The following is a 17,130-nucleotide window of genomic DNA, read 5'->3' on the forward strand; positions in this document are numbered from 1 at the left end:
AGCTTTTCACAGTGAGCCAGAGGTTTGATTAAAGCTTCTTACCTGGATAGAGGGTGTTTAAGGCTGTGCTTCTTCATGTTGGACTCGATGATCTTAAAGGTCTTTTCCAACCTAAATGATTCTATGATTCTATGTGGAGTCTCCACTGTCTAGTACCATTGAGGCAGCACTTAAGAGGCACTTAAGAGGTTTTTTCCTTCCAGCAGCCTGGATTCTCCCAAGCCTGCGAGAGAAAAACTCCCTTTGGGACATCTCTGTCAAGCCTGGCTGAAAATGGACAGCCTGTTCCTGAGTTCCTGGGGATAAGGAGCAAAAAGAAAAGTGACTGTGATACTGGAGGTGTCCAGGGACAGAGCCGAGCCAGCACCCGGGTCCTCACGGGAGCACGCAGCCTGCTTCAGTTAAGGTAAGTAAGTCCATGGCGGGAGACCTATCCCTTTCTTTCCCCTAGCAGGAAGCTTTGTTCACGGGCTGATAAGGGTTCCCTTTTGTCAGAGGGAGTTTGCTTTGGTTGAGATGCATCTGTCTCACAAACAGCAAGTGCATTGCAGGAGGTTTTCCCTGGAGATCTTCCCTCCAAACACTTCCCCTCCGCCTGTCTCCAGGGGCCTCACAGCTTCACCCAGCTGCAATGGGGAAAAACATCCTATTTCCATGGAATACAGAGAAAAGAGAAGAAAAATATTCCTGTGGGGTAGGGGCTGAGGAATGGACTCCTGAAAATTCCAGGTTGCTTCACACCTGCCCCCATGAGAGTGGAGATCCGGCTACATCCCCGCAGCGGTGCCACTACTGTCCGCACGAATCCTCCCAGGGTATCTTGCTACCTTGGTGCAGATGTTTGGAGGGATCAGGGTGCGACACTGTCGGGAGCAGAAAATGACATCGCACGCATGCCACCGTGGGTGAGAAAAGCCAGGAATATAAAAGAACATGCTCCCAGTTGAGTAACACAGCTGCAAGGTGCTGGCAGAATCCGCTCCCTCCAGTGCAGGCAGCGCTTTGTGTAGAGAGATCGGAAATGAGAGTGTACCACCACCTCCATCCAGACCATGCTGGGATTTTTAAACACAGACAAGGCTAGTCCGGGGGCTGTTTGGTATCTGAGAGCCGCGCATAGATAGCCATCACCCGGGCAATAATAATCAGCCACACGTCACTCCCCAGGCATGCGGGAACAAATGGACAAAGGAAAGAGCTGTCATTGTTTGAGGCTGACCCTAAAGTTCATCGAGGCTTTTTATGAAGTCCAGTGTTGCCACCTCTGATGATGTTATCAGGAACCTGGGAATAGCTGGCACTTTCTTTTGTGCTGTTTTATGGTTTGTTTGGGTTTTTCCTCTCCAGGCCTTGGCTCTTGCAATCATGAGACAGATTTCTCATTTAACTCCATCACTTCATGTTTGACCCCATGACAGGCTGGGAAATGTGAGCTGCGAGAATCCTAGAGGCTTATTGCCCAGGAGCAGATGAAGAGGTTCCCAACCATAGGATTGTTTAAAATAATCCTTTCTCACAAAAACAATGCCGTTGATTTCTTTTTTGGTGTGGAGGTAGATTTTCTGAATGCTTGGAGTGGACGACAGCAGAGCCCTTCACGCAGGCACCACCTCCCTCTTTCCCTGGCGCTGTCCTTCAGCCAGTCATATCCCACATCTGCTGTTCCCCTTCTCCTCTCAAACATCTCCTTTTGTATCCAACACCTGCTTTGGACGAGGATCACCCCCACCAAACCGAATATTTCATATAAGACTTCTCCTTCTCTGCATATTCCTTGCAGCAGGGCGCAAGAAGCCAGAGGAGATTTGTAAGCCAAGGCGCCAGTGCGCGGCTTGGAAGAGAGAGAGAGGTGATGCCGAGGGGATGCACAAAACAGCACAGCCTTCTGCGTGGATGTCTACAAGGGCCTGGACATGGTGGCCCAGTGCAACTGCACAGACCTAAAGTGGCTTCCTTCCATCATGAAAGTACTAATAAGGGAAACTGCCGACTTAAAACACTCTTAATAATGTTTTCCTATTTCTTTAACACCTCTCCCTTGAGCACTCTCTCCTCCCTTCACAGCGTCTTGGCCAATTACACTTGCAAAGCAAACGGAAAACTCAATATCCCCACGAGCAGGGATTACCGGGGGTCAGGGGCCCTCGTCAAGCGCTGCGGCGGGGTCTCCGAGGTGGGTCACGGCACAGGAGCCTGCTCTCCTCCAGCCAGCAAGGCACTTTCCCGTCCCTGGAGAGGGGGGCCCACAAGCAGGCACTGCAGGGCTGGGGTGCCCCTCCTCGCAGCCCACTGGAGCTGCAGGGCCACGAGCAGGAGGACGCGCCAAGGTGGAAAGGGCTGTCCTCCAAGCACACGCATGACTGGATGGTGGCACGGAGCTGAGGAAGGACTGTGTCCCGAGGTCCCCCAGCCCCACTGCTCCCCAGCCTGGGCCTGCAAAACACCCTGTTCTCTTGTGGAAGTCAAACAGCCCCAAGCCCATGTGCTCAGGTTATCGTTGCTCTGGACTTCTGTTGCCTAACCCTTCTTTTGTATCATACTCAAGCTGCTCTCAAAGTTTCTTAAACCACTTTAACTAATTTTTACACAAATTCATCAATGAAAAACCTCCACCTTTTATCCATGAGCAGTGATAGGATCAACAATGCAACAGCATTCAGACTCACTTTCCCCCACAGGACCAATCCTTTACCTGAGTTCGTGCAAATTTTCCTGGTTGCTCCCATTTTGCGTGCAGAGCTGTGCAGAAGCATTACTGTAACGCCACTGTCAGCAGCAGTGCAGAGTTCACAGCCCAAAAGCTCTGGCTGCCCGGAGCTTTTAAAAATTAACAATCCAGTCTTGCTAGCCTTCACCCCAGACTTGGCTGCTCTGCAGTTCCCCCCTCTGCACTGCTCAGTCTTCGCACTCCCTCCCCGTCACCAATTCCTCAGCGCTGTCCCAGGGGGACAAACACCCTCAGCAGGGAGGGAGCTGTGGGCACTCAGCCTCCAGCACATGCCGTCCCACAGCCTTTAGTATGAGCTCCACAGCCCGGAGATGCAAACTGGGACGTTTGGTCAACTGATGTTGCATATCTATGTTAGTTGTCTAGCCTAGGAGTCACTTGGAGCACCTACTTGGGGAAAGAGCCCCATATTTTGGGCTTTTGAGCTGACCTGAAACAGCAAAAGCGTCTTTGTTGTCAGGGGAGAAAGGAGCAGGACAGGCAGGATGTGCTGTGACCGTTGCATGGCCACATCTGTAATGCGGCGCACTTTGACAGAGTTTATGCAAGTCACACTCTTCTAAACGACAGCAAGGGCTGCCTTTTCCTCCACAGCCAGCAAGGAAACCCGACTGCCCACGTCAGCAAAGTCTGCTCGGAGTCACTAGGTAAGAACCGGCCAGATGGAGGGCCAGCGCGAGGTCTGGAGGGAGCAACCCTTCTGGAGTCTGAAACGCATCCTGCTCTTTAATCAACACCAGCCACCAATACCTCATCTCAGTCCATTTGGGGCCAATATTGTCATTATTTGCAAGATCGTACACTGAACCAAGAACAGAATCAGGATCCTCCTCTGATGCTAGATCCTCTCTCCCAACAGAGCTGGCAATTGACTTTGGCTTGGTTGCAAGTATTTGTTCATAAAAGCAAAATATTAGCGTCACTCTAGGACTCTTATAACTGCCTGCTTTCAGGCTTTCTGGGCTGGACACCCACGAGGAATGAGAGGAGATGCGTTTCAGTTAACCTGCTGGCGCGAGGACTCCCACCGGCACCGTCTGTGAGCTGTGATGGAGGAAACTGCGCCAGCAGCTGGGTACCAGCCCACGGCAAACCCCACGCACAGCGAGTGCCAGGCAGGCAGCCTCGAAGCTGCAGTCTCTGCTGGGACAGTCAAGTCAAATCCAGCTGCCTCCTGGCTCTGAAAGAGAAACCTAGAGAAGAGCTGGGGTCAGATGGGAACCACGGAGGCTGCCACCCACAGTCTACAGCTTCCGAGCGCCTCCCGTTCATCCACAGCCATGCATGGAGAGAGCTCAAGGCAACACTTCATCCCGCTATCAGAGCACATCAGTTCCCAGCTCTCTACACAGTCATAGCTGAGCGCAGCCTGATCACGAGGGTTGTGCCGAATGGGATTAAAAAAGCTCGTTTAGACCAACAGATCCCTTTTTCCTGCTGACACTCGAGGGGAGCGTGGGAGTGCGCAGGCTGTTTGCTTGGCTCAGTGGGCCGTTTCAGCCGGGGGTTTTCACAGCTATGGAGCTGCTGAGTTCCTCAGCATACCTGTCACTGAGCCCAAGCCCAAAACTTGCTCCCGGCAGGAACCAGCCACAGCAGCACTAAGGGAGGAGGTAAGCGCTCTGCCCCCAGCTACGCCCTGAGAAGTCCTTGGGGGGAAAACTCCTACAACTGCTAGATTTTGGTCTTAATTGTTTGTCTCTCTGCTCTGCATTTATAAAAAGCCCAGTTTGTCCAACATTTCACACTGCTTAATGAGTGCTTCAACCTGGGGCTGCAGTGACCACTACTTATTTGCATTAAAGAAATTTGGGAACAGCTTTCTATAGGGAGCACTCTTCAGTGGTGCCTCCTGCCAGCGCGCTGTGGTGGTTTTGGAGGTGTTTTAGGGCAATGTCCTTGGAGCACAAAACCCAAAGCTCAGTCTGTGCCCCTGCATATCGTACCTGTCAGGGTGAGGTAGCCCCCTTTCACTGAGCAGCTTGCCTCGTACCTCGTCTTTTCCAGTACCCAATTAATTAATCCTTCTGCCTTTGTAAAAATTGTTGGGAGGGGATGTTGCCAGGTGATGCAAGGCGGGCTGTTCACAGCCCTCAGCCCATGACCGCAGGTGTTCCCCCTCTCTCTGGTTGACCTACTCAGCAGTATAGTGATGGACCATGTTCTGGGCACAGGCCGTCCGCAGGGAGCTCCCGTCCTGCCTTGATAACGGCACCTGAGCACAGCTGGGGTTAGTGCGTGGGGCAGGGTGCTCTCCCCGTGCACGGTCACAGTTTATTCTCTTATACAAAGCCACTGCTTGGCATTCCCAAATCCCTGGGTTGCTCTGGCCATAATGCTCAGCCCCTGTTGGAGATGCGGCTGCTCCTCAGTCTCCATCTCCTTTTGTGTTTGGGAGGTGATGTCCCACTGCTCCCTCCCTTGCACATGCACACAGTGAGCCTGGCCCAAACCCTGCTGCCCTTAGAGCTTTGCTTTATTGTCGGCAATGGTGCAAAACACCTCATACCCTTGGGGTGGAGAGTCTGTCTCCTATGGTGGAATGGCAGTGAAACCCTCATTATTCTGAGAGTTTCATCATCCTTATTTGCATGACAGACATTAAAGATCTAGATGAGAAGGGGGCTTCACTTACTAGCAGCTGCAGACTCGGTGGTTTGACAAATTCATAGTTTAACTAGACAATACGAAGAAGTACAAGCAGTAAAGCAGAGTCAGAGAAGCTGTAACATCCTTTCTTACCCAGATACACCAGGTACAGCTCTGGTACCAGGGGAGCCAGCAGCAGAGTGCTGCTCCTCCGGGGAAAGGGTCGCTGGTGACACCCCGGTAGATGCCAGCCCTTGGGACACCGACACACCGGTCCTCTGGACTGGTACCAAACACTCGCTCTCAGTAAAACTTGTAGTGCTTTTTTACCACTTGTTTCACAGTTAGAGACCGACCGAGTGGCAAGTACCAGTTGAAAGAAACACTTTTGCACCCCAATCTTCAATGGGATCTCTTTGTTTTAAAGGGCAAAAAGATGGACAAAAATGCTACACGGGAGCAGTGTCCTGCTATTGCCACCTCGTGGGCCCTCGCAGCAATAACCAGGTAACCAATACACGCATTTTTGATGGCATAAAGTATTTGAGCTTTCTCATCACTGCACGTACAGCCCAGCAGTGCCGCTCCGGGCTTTCCGAAGGCAGCTGTCAGCTAGAACCGGGGGGAAGGCCCGAGACATACTTACATCCCGTACGTGAGATTCCCTCCGTGCCCGGTGCCGGCTGCCTTGGCCCGGAGACCAACAGCACCATTTGCTGCGCATTTTGCGCTGGCACCTACGGTTCTATCGTGCAACAGGACAGAGGAGCGTCCATTCGCTCGGCAGGCAGTAAAATCCTCTCTGATGTATAAAATGGAGAAACTTAGAGGTTTCTCTCTTCTCAACACTGTTACAGAGCAGGAATTTGTCTTCCTCTCACTAACATTCAGTGAAAGGAGCGTGGCCCTTCCGTGGCCCAGCACGAGGATGCTCAGCTGCAGGCTGGCAGCTCCACTGCCTCGTGGAGCTGCTGGGACCCTGCGTCCGTCAGGATGCGGGACTAACCTCACAAGCCATGGCTAAGCTCTGACGTTGGCTTTGGGAAGTCCCTAAATGTTAAAAAAAAAAAAAAAAATCATTGCCCACAGGAGATGGAGCAGCCGTATTTGCAATCCACAGCGTAGAGCTGTGGCGGTGCTGGTTTACAATTTCCCTCGTGTCAGCCATGTGTGCCGGGGCAGGGGAAGGGTAGGCATCCCAGCTTCTCTCTTGCTTGGATTTTATGTCAGAGCAGAATCACAACTGGGGGCAGGAGGGGAAACTGCAGCACAGAAGTGGATGTGGGGGGCAATTTCCAAGTTCAATAAATGCTGTGCGTGCCTTGCAGTATAGTATGGGTTATACGGTAGTCCTCACTTCAGGCAAAAAGGGGTATGGCTGCAGCATCCTCTTCTCTGCTCAAGTGCCATCCTTGCAGGATCCAAAGGATTCAAAGGGGAAAAAAAAGCTCCAAACATACAACTGCTATCTGACCTCACTGCCCCTTCCAATAGGGAAATGTATGAAACATTCTTTGGTTGCTGAATAATTCCTCCTTTAAAATAGCAAAGGAACTAGGTAGGATTTGTATAGCCTGATAAGATTTAGCACAACCTGATAAGATTTAGCTCCTGCTTCCCACAGATTCTTCTCCTGAAATACTAGGACTTCCGCATTGTATGCAGCCCATGGCATAACCAAGAAAGTTACCCATACGTGCCAGCACTAGAAAGGCCTTTTAGCAGCTTTCTTCCGCTCTTCGTTGTGGAAAGTGAACACACAAATCTTCTAGGAGCTCCTCTAGGACTCTCGGGGAGTCTCAGTCAGCCAGGAAAAGCACAAAAGCAACGCTGAGATTCAAGAGGGAGTCAGGCTTGCCCAGCCACTGGAGGTGAACCACGGGGTCATTGCCACAGCTGCAGGTCTGCTGGCCTCCACTTGTGGCCACCCTGGCCCAGCCCCAGCTGAGTCCCTCCCTATCTCCTCACTCACATACTGGGAACTTTCTGAAGGAGTGTTTCCCAGATCCTGCTGCCTTTGCTCCTGCCTTGGGAACTCATCGGCTGGGCTCAACCTGAAGCCGCTGGTGCTCGGGGAAAAGGAGTTGTCCTGGCTACAGAGTTCATCTCAGAGTCCAGACGAAGCTGGCTTCTGCTGCTTGGAAAGGGCTGATCCCCAGTATTACCGTCTTTTTCCTCCTCCTTATTCTCCTGGGGCTTTTTTCCTCCTTGCCTTGCTTCACTTTGTGATTCTTGGTGATGTCAGTTCTGTGTTTAAACTGTTGCTGTGTTGCCCCAGCCATTTCGCTCCAGTTTCTGCTCCCTTTTCTCCTCTGGCTCGGCAGCCCTCTCGCGCACTCGCACGCTAAGGTGGTTGTGAGAACCACAGCTCGTCATTTGCCTCCTCCTGGTAAGTTTGGCCTGGGATCGCAGGCTTTAGCATCAGCAACCCAAGCTTTGCTGAGATTTTGAACAGCGCGGAGGGCAGGAGGCAGACTGCTTGCTGAAAGTGAAGTTTCTGGCTTGAAAGGGGAGGGACTGCTTTCGCAGGGATATCCCTCAAGAGATACACACCCAGTTTGGGCAGAGGCAAAGGCAGAACTGCGTCCAGGTGAGTGTCCTGCAGACAGAAGATCTCATTTTCCAGGGAGGATTTTGCCCTGGGCTATAGGAGGAGGAAGCACCGGGGCTGGGCCCTGCTCTTGATGGCTGGAGAACGCAGCACCATGCTGCCCGTATCATTTTATCTGGTCGCTTGAGGTCTGGATCCAGTTTTCATCAGCATCATGGGAAAAGCTCCTGTGAATTTCAGTGGGAATTTAATCATCTATTTCACTGCTTAACTTTTTTTAGACCAGCTTCTTTCGTGGTAGGAAAAATATGGACTTTTCACCACCTGAAACAACTGCCTGGGAGCTGTTTCTTCCCACCCCGGCTCAAAGCAGAGTAATATTCTATGGCTACAAGGACATGCTTCTTGCACTTCAAAGTCACTGCGGATAGGGTTTATACTTGTTATTCCACTTAATGTTTCTGACTTTGAAATGATTATGGGGTCTCCTCTGAATGCTTTATGGGGTAACAAAACCCCAGAAGAACAGGGCTCTTTCCAGCTGAGTAAATAGAAGATATTTTCATAAATCTTCAGACTATTGGAACATCAACAACATTATCCTACATGGGTTGTTATGACTTTGTATTTGCAGAGTCATATGTTGAAGCTTAGACCTGTGCTTTCAGCCTTGTCTTCTATTAAGCTAGAAACTTCAAGTAATCCCACAGAGGGTACTTCAGTTGAATAAACTCTGAGAGCCCTACGCGAAGTTCTCTGTAGTCAGCTAGGGTGAAGATCACATTGCTTTGATCACCTCCATTTCCTCGATTGGGAATCCCATTCTTGACAAGGGATTAATGTCAGGGCTTTACCTCCTCTCTGCTGCTTAAGGTCTTAATGCACGTGGAGGACAGGACAGAAAGTGAAACTGTATTTTTTCCTGCAGGAGGCTTAGTTTTCTGTCTGATGATTTCCCTTCTCCCCCATTACGTCCCAGTACGAACCTACCTCTGCCTCTGTCGCGAATGGGTGAGGGGTGATTTATAACGCTTAAGGAATCACTGACAGAGGTGTTAGTAAAAATGGCTTTAACGTGATGTTGTGAAAGTGCGACTTATTAACAAAGCTCAATGGCAAGGTTCACTCTATTAATTACTGCATGGAAAAATCATACAAAGGGAAACCGAGTTATACTCGAGTTAGAATGATTTACAGAGAGACTGAAGATGCAGAGAGTAAGGAGAAGCCTCCCGTTGAGTCTCAAGGTTCAGAAAGGACCCCCTTGCTTTCTAAACCCCTTCCTCAGAGAGGAGTCTGGGTGTGGCTGGACCCAGTCCTAGTCTCAGACTTGGCCAACAGTTTATATCTAAAGGATTGTATCTGCGAAGCTTATATAAGGTTTCGTTAGCATCACTTCAGCAGGCAATCAAAGTTACCAAGAGAAAAGGCTGTGCGCGCTATTGGTCACTTACCAAAGATCTGTCGTCGGAAAAAGGTCTCTCTGCCTCGAGGAGCAACCTTGAGAGGTGTCCTGGGGGGAGATCACCGCCATGCAGCCTCACTGCCTAGCAGGGACAGCTCCAAAATAAATGCTCACTCAGGCTGTCAGATTTATAGGATCAAGTGGTTGACTTGCAGTCAAAATACGAGAGAAAAGGTATGCAGGAGGCTCCTTGTACCCACATCTTACTTCGTTGTTTCCTTGATAAAGGAGTCGCTCTGTTCCTTTGTGGCTTTTCAGAAAACAAACTGAAACTGGAGGAATTCACGGCCCGTCTACAGCTCAGGCCCTTATCTCTTTCGCAGCCTGCGTCAAGCCACTGCCAGTCTGTTCAAGGGGTCGAGCGCACCCATCACAGCCTCGTACCAGAGCCGGAGAGGGATCACCCTGGGCTGCTGGTTTGGTATCCACCTCTCAAGCTTTCGGTGCTGGCTGCTCTCAGAAGCGAGCGATGACTGCTCTGACCTTGTTTGGGAACTTCTATAAACCAAACAGCATCATGCAGAAATATGGAGACAGAGCAAAAGAAAACGGTCCCCACTAGAGAGCTGGACAAAGCAGCCTTTAAATGAGTTTTTCACACCTGCGTCTGTAAGAAAAACCTCTGCGATGAGTTGGCCAAGCCCTCTACTGACTTTTCTTCTCCTTATTCACAAAGCTCTGCTCTGGAGAGGTCAGCTCCCTCTCTATGATGCTGGTCGCTCGCAGTGCCACCTTGCTGCCTGACCCACCGTGGTTACTCTTTGTCTCTAAACCATGGGCATCAGGTGGATTTCATACGTTTCGTAAGCAGAAATCACATTCTCAGTGGGAACACAGCTGTCCTGGGTGACCTTCAACACGTCAGAGGTGTCATCCTCCTCAAGGTGCACACCTTGGGCAGCCAAAGCTCAAGCTCTCTAGGCAAGAAACAAACCCCTGGCTCCACACAGCACAGACAGAGCAGGAGGGAGCCCATAAAACCGACTGGGAAACGGGAACAGACGTTTTCAGTGATTTTGAACACGACCGACGGAATCAGCGCAGAGGGACATTCTTGGCTCATTTGCCGCTCCACGCAGAAAGGCTCCCCGGCTCCGGGGCAGCTAACAGCCATCAAACCAACTCGCTTTGGCCTTTTCACAACTGGGCTATGTTCTTGTTCTCAGCATGGACTTTCATTTCTGCCCACTGGTTATCTGTTGTTCTTCAAACCCACAGCTGGGGGAAGTGCCTGTGGAGATGGTGTTTTTCTTTCTAAATCAGCAAGTTTTTTTTTTTTTCTTCACAGTTTGCAAGTTGTTTGTAGCCAAAACTCACATACCCCCGTTCGATTTGTTTTCCATCGACTTTATTCTTACTCATAAGCTTAAAAAGATGAATTCAGATAATAAAATCAAAGTATTCTGCTACAGTTCATTATTTGGGCTGAAACACCTTCCCTTATGTTTGTTTGCCCATGGGAAGAGACGATAAGTAGGAACCTCCGTGGTCTTCCCAACCAGGGAGGCAGAAATGGAAAGAATAAGAAATATGGAACAGCTTTTCAGCTGACACAAATCAGCACAGCTCCCTCGCTTTCAGTAGAGCTTTCCTGCTTTTGCCAGCTTCAGAGCCACGTCCGAGTTGTCTCAAGCATGCTTATGATGAGACATTGAGGTCGTAATCCCACGGCAACCTAACCGGGAATAGCACCTCAGACCATGTATGAGCATAGGCACTCCCGGGAAAAAAAAGAAATATCTCTGTATTTATGTATTATTCAAATATTCCTCAACTACACGTAGCTTCATAAGCAGCCCTAATATGCACAACAAAACCCAAGTGAGTAAAGATACAAGACTGTGTTAGCATTCTACAGCGAGTAGTTCCCAGTGTACACGGGACCACTCTCAAGTACTTTAGTCAAAGCATAAATCTTGAATAATACAAACGATGGATGAGGCACCCATTAATTTTGGTTCCTCTTCGTTCATGAATTGTCCAGGAAAAAAAAAAAAAAAAAGAGAAGTTCATTTACAGCAATCGCTGTTACCTCTTAAGAAGGGGGTGGGTCATCCGGCCTTTTCCAGGCGAGGGAAGAACTTGGAAGAGAGTAAGGACTTAGTTCCTGAAGAAGCCCTCATTGGAAAGCTGGCAGGGAATGGAAAGCAGACTGCAAGGTGGAGAAAACAAGGAAATCCTTACATAGATACCTATTTTTAAAAAATATTTATTTGTAGTGTGTAGCATAACTGACCAGACAAATTCAGTGGCATTAAGAACAAAAGAAGATAATTATACTGAACGATACAAATTGACAAAATGAGTTCTGTGGAGTAAAGGAGATCTGTAAGTCAAATCCAGAGTAGATTGGTAAATCTATGTAGTAAACAAGTACGGAGGCAGCACAGTCTACACAGACAGGAGGACCTGAACAAAATTCAGAGGAATTAAATGGAACAGAAGAGTTTCTGCTGATTGCAATAGACTAAGATTTCATCTTCATTCTGTAATTCTATCATAAATATTTTGGTATGGTCAAAGTGAGGTAGCAAAACCAGATGCACAGTGTTCAAGCATTAAACCAGGACCCATTTTGTGAAAAGGTCAAAATAATGCATAAGAGTCTGTCATCTCTGCTCATATCATGACGTACAATTGCCCTGCACTTGCATTTTGAGACTCTTTTCATGATAACATTAAAAAAAAAAAAAAGTTAAGGGCTTTGAATAGACTGAAAATGTTGAAGCACCATGACATTAATTTCTTTAGCATGAATTGTGTTCCCCATGACCTCAGCTTCTTGTTTCTGAGTTTCTACCAGTAACAAGCGGAAAACGAAAGGCCTGTAACTTCAGGAATGACAGAACCGATGTTAACGCAGGACACGTGTCCGGTCCCACCGTGACAATCTGCTCCCACTTCTTTCTGTGCTGTGGGTATTTATCCCCAGCACCTCGTGGTTTACGTTCAGAACTTTTAGGTCTCATCACTTTGGTTGGCCATGACAGTAACCCCCCGGAAGGGCCTTCCACGGCCTGCCTTCCTCCCATACCCCTAACCGCAATGGGATGTAGTTATTCGGTTGTTTACTGTGCTTAGACTTAATCTTCACCTTCAGGACATTATTTTCTTCCATATACTTCTGTATTCACCCAAAATTTGCCTCAACGTTTTATGTTTGAATGTATTTATCTACCTTTTCCTCTTCCTTTAAGACCCTAGTTTCACATCAATTTAAAACAACAGGTCTTGTAATTAGGTTGGAGAACTGCAATCCAAAATTTTTCCTAGGCAAAACTCCAATAGAGTTAATTGGCTTCAGTGGGAGACTCGTCCGAGTAGGAAGGGCAAGATTTGGCCTCAATGAGACTATAAATTCCAGTTTAAAACTCAGTAGTTGTTCAGAGGCTCGCTCCTGTGACAACATCATTCTTCGTGCTTCCTTCCCTGAATTCCTTTCCTAGTCATAGCAGGAAAGCTTTCTGGCACCAAAATCAAATGATAATACCCTGGCCATCTCCCAAAACCCCGTTATGTCTCACAGAAAGCATCGTTGTCTCCGCTGCTCTCAAAGGGAGTGTAAAGCCTCCAAGACGTCGGGTTTCTACGTTTTGTTAGGAAAGGCCAGTTCTTTTCATGTAGGCAATAAACAGGCCCCGATAAGCAACTGTGACCCTGCCAAAGTCACCAGTTGCTTTAGATGATGTAATAACTACTTACACTTCCAATAAATCCACACCGCAGTATTTAAGGTATTCTCTACAGCTATGTAAGGAAACACACTGCTCTACAACAACCACTGAGGGAATTCTGCCCGCTCAGCCCGAGCGGCACTACTGAACTACAGCCACGGGTTCGGGAGTCCTGTCCCCCCTCTCTATGTTTCCCGCCCTTCCCAGAAGCTGTAGGCCATACTCCTTTCTCAGTGTAATTCTCCGTGGTAAAACATAAACATTTGGGGTATTACATGGTCCAAAATATAAGTCAAAAATTAAGCAGAGCCTAGTTCAACAGACCATATGTTGATATTTTCATACTACCAGCCTCTGTAACAAAGTACTCCTACGGTTTCTTGTAACTGCACAGAAACCACTTCTTTCTTCATATCTGAGATCCCAAACATTTCCCATTCTTTCAAATGCTTCAGTCGCTGAATTATATCCTCCTTTGCTAAGGAAATATTGAGAAAACAAGTCGGTCGTGTAGTGCTTCCCGTAGGTCACCAAGTTCCTGCCTGGGCAGCCTTAAGGGGAAAGGAGCCTTTCCGAACCGACAGCTCTGCGCTGGGGCTGTTTGAGCAGCGGTCCCCCTGGTCTCTACCAAGCGACTGGATTTAGCAAACCAGATGATCTCAGCTACTGTAGAACCACACGGAGAGCCTCTCACCTCTAAAACTTACGATGCAAATCATTTATGACCTTGTGAGCTAGACGCATCTGGAAATGAGACCGGTACCACCCCGCTTAAAAGGCCCAGGCTCTCCTTGGAAAGCCCCGGGACTAAAAATGCTGCTGCACTCTGGACTAGCGTTAGAACAAAAGTGCAGACTGAGGATAGAGGCACTTTTGGTAAGAGGAGCTGATAAAACATCCACTGTTCCTCTACTTGTTACGGCATAAACAACAGTATGTGGCCTAAGTCACATACTCACATCCAAGTTCGGCTCTAGCTGATGTGATTCCCGATTTTCAAAAAGAGCAGAGATGGAAATACAGATCCTGATATCAAACGAACACACAGCACGGACGATGTGACGTTCCTTGCTAGCCCCACGCTCCCCCAATGACCTGATGCGTGCAGTGAACACGCAGGAACCATGAAACAGAATTTAGCGGACTCGCTCCTGAGAAGGCAACCATCCAGCGCCGCCGCGTGAGACAAGCTCACAGGAAGGGAATGGACGAGATTTATTTTTAATCTTCTGGGCTGTAGATGTGTCAGCAGCAGGGGGTGTTCAGCAGTTTTGAGGACAAATAAGAAGTGCAAAAGAACCTGTGAGAAGACCCAATTTTCATTCACTATCTTCCCTCCCCGCTGCACCTTCTGTTCTAACACTGGGCCAAAATGACTGAGATGAGAGACATTTGTGAAACCTGGCGCTCAATGGAGAACTGGGGCCGAGGTTTGCTATTTTAACAGTGACTTCCTTGACAGGTAAACCTTAGAACATGATATTTGAGCTATCTATCATACAGCACATTTTGGAGAAAGACTATATTTCTGCTGTGAAGCCAGCTCTTCACAGGCAAATAAACTGACTTCCTCCATGTTAGCTTCCATTGGCCTCCAAGGAAATGAAATCTAACTCACAAAAAATAGCCATTTTGATGAGGGTTTAAACTGAAAAGTAAAGACTAAAAAGCTAGTCACTGTACACTGCTGTCAAATTTTTCCCACCCTGGGTAACTTTGGTTCCTAATGGAGTTCACACTACCTACCTACCACAAAACATCTGTGAATTAAACTGCTCGGTGAAACATCTTACATCAGATTGAAAAACAACGTTAGATTCAATGGGACAGTAAACGATCTGACTCTCTTGAGCTTTGACCTTGTTGAGCGCTGTCAGTCAGTGTGTCCAAACGTCTTTCCAAACACTTAGCAACGATTCAGAAAGTGGGTCATTAGCACGTTTTGTCATGTTATGCAATTTCTCCCTCCCCTCTAAACTGGGCTTTCTTCCAGGTCCAGTAGCCAACAATAAATCAATCACAGTCTCTCGTAAGCCTTTTGACTTAAATTCTATCCTGTAGGTTGAGTTAAAAAACAGAGCAGAAATCACTGCAGGAGGTGAGGCAGGAGGGGGCTAGTGGTGACTGCTGTTTAGGAGATGTTTGCTTGACCCACAGCCGTTCTTGTTGCCATTCTTTGTGGGCTCCTCTTCGTTATCTGTAACAGAATCTTCCTCCTCTTCATCGCTCCGGTCATCTTTCAAATCCTAGGGAGAAGAAAGCACCGTGAGCATATTCTGTACTTGCGGTATTTCCTGTCAGATAAGTTACCGGATCGCTATTATCAGTGCAGACCCTTCGGAAAGGCCTATCGGTGCCAGACAAGCAAGCCTTTTATTTTTAAAGTGAATTGGGTATCTGGATCTTTGCAATAACTTTGAAAAAATAACCAATTAATTTCACTCGTCAGGTGCCCCCATTTGTAATTGCAAAATGACAAGATGGTGTACAAAAGCTCCAGAACATGAGACATTCTCCCTTCTTGGAAATTCCCCAGCATCCTCTGAAGACAGAACTCCTCTGTCCTCCATTTGCCTCAGGAAAAAAAAAAAGTACTAAAGAGAACAAATGAAAAGGGAGCTCTAAATACACTAGACAATATCAAAACTGCCCCCCAGAAACAACCCCTCCCCCCAAAATGGAGGCTGACATCCAAGGACAGACCAGTTAACACCACTTTAATCTTGCAGAACCTAATGTTCTTTAGACAAAATTTCTTCCGTGACCTTGGCCCAGTCGTTTGACCTCTTCTTGCTTGTTTCTGCTTTCCCTTGTAAAGCGTTACTAGTAATCCCTGGGTGCTGTGTGATTAATTAACAATTGTGAAGTGCAGGGAAGATGAAAAGAATATTGTATAAAAGCTAATTATGATGAATATACTCGCCCAAACATAGGAGTTGAGAGGCTGTCTGCTTCTGACAGGTGTAAACTAAACAGCGACCAGTTGTGCCAGCATCTCCTGGTATTAACTTTGCTTAAAGAGACTTATTGACCCTAAAATATTCTTCCCTGCTTGACGGTGTATACATCACGTCAACATTTGCAAAGGGGAGGCCATGTCTATACAGGTATCGTATACACCTTGGGTATACCATCCTGCTAGGGGAACTGCCGGGGAGGAGGGGACGGCTGCTCTGTTAGCAGGGATGAAAGGGGGTCAGCGAGACCGTCCGCCCTTATGAAGATCCCTTCCCAGCTCTATAGGAACAACTTCTAACATTTGACAACCATGCTTCATCCCCAGACAGCCAAACATGGCACTTGCTAATGAATGTTTCCACCAGACAGAGAAAAGACATTGTGTCTACCCAGTATTTCACAGCAAAGGTTAGGGGGAGGTAAGACAATTCCGTGCTAGGTGTCATGGCACATAAAATACACCATTACTCTCTTATTTCTCAACTCCTACCACAACCCAAGACCCTACAATGTGTTCAGAAGTTTGGTTCAAACAATTGAGGCTTTGGCATTAAGACCAAACACCACTATTTCCCTTTCAGTGCAACAAGCTCACAAGAGCAGTGCCTGCCTCCCCGAAAGGACTTTCCGTACCAGCTGATGACCTGCTCCGCAGACTCAGGGTAGGATGCTCTAGTTAAAGACGCTGTAAATCAAGTAAACGCTTCCTTCTGCCTACGCGGTGACCGATACCGCAAATGAGATCAAAGCAGGCACCTAAGAAACCTTTTCCACCTCCAGCAGTTTCCTGTGTGATTAGCAGCCGCCACTGATTGTCTCTTCCAGTTACTTGGAAGGTGCCTGGTAGCCCTGATAGCACCTGATAGACTCACCTGATACCCTCTAGTTCTTGTGTTGGAAGAGATGGGCAATAGCCATTCCCCCTCCAACATCTCACGATTTAATAGACCACCTCTCACTTAAAACCAGGAGTTTCCCTGTAGCTGAGGATCAAAACAGGCAGGCACGTTAGCCCTCGTGCAATCTGCTGCCTGTACAGCCACACCGGGGACCGCTCCATCATGGATAACTTTGTTCTCCTTGTCATCTGTCTGGAGCTCAACTGCACAGGCAGAGCCTGCACGTTCTTGCTCCTGGAGCGATGTGCCAAGGTCAGAGATGAGAC

The 17,130-nt window shown here is 48.2% G+C and overlaps 1 protein-coding gene across 1 annotated transcript in view; it reads right to left on the bottom strand.

Annotated features, from left to right (window-relative positions):
- Positions 1-15,121: 15,121 nt before the first annotated feature.
- CERS3 (ceramide synthase 3) overlaps positions 15,122-17,130 on the bottom strand; it is a gene marked incomplete at its 3' end in the record, with an annotated part of 50,809 nt that continues 48,800 nt past the window's right edge. The window contains exon 11 of the mRNA XM_082321338.1: positions 15,122-15,253. Coding sequence (XP_082177464.1) covers positions 15,122-15,253 — 132 coding nt within the window. The remainder of the gene's footprint in view (positions 15,254-17,130) is intronic.

Source organism: Platalea leucorodia (genome assembly GCF_965183815.1).
Source record: "Platalea leucorodia genome assembly, chromosome: 9".
NCBI classification, from domain to species: Eukaryota; Metazoa; Chordata; class Aves; order Pelecaniformes; family Threskiornithidae; genus Platalea; species Platalea leucorodia.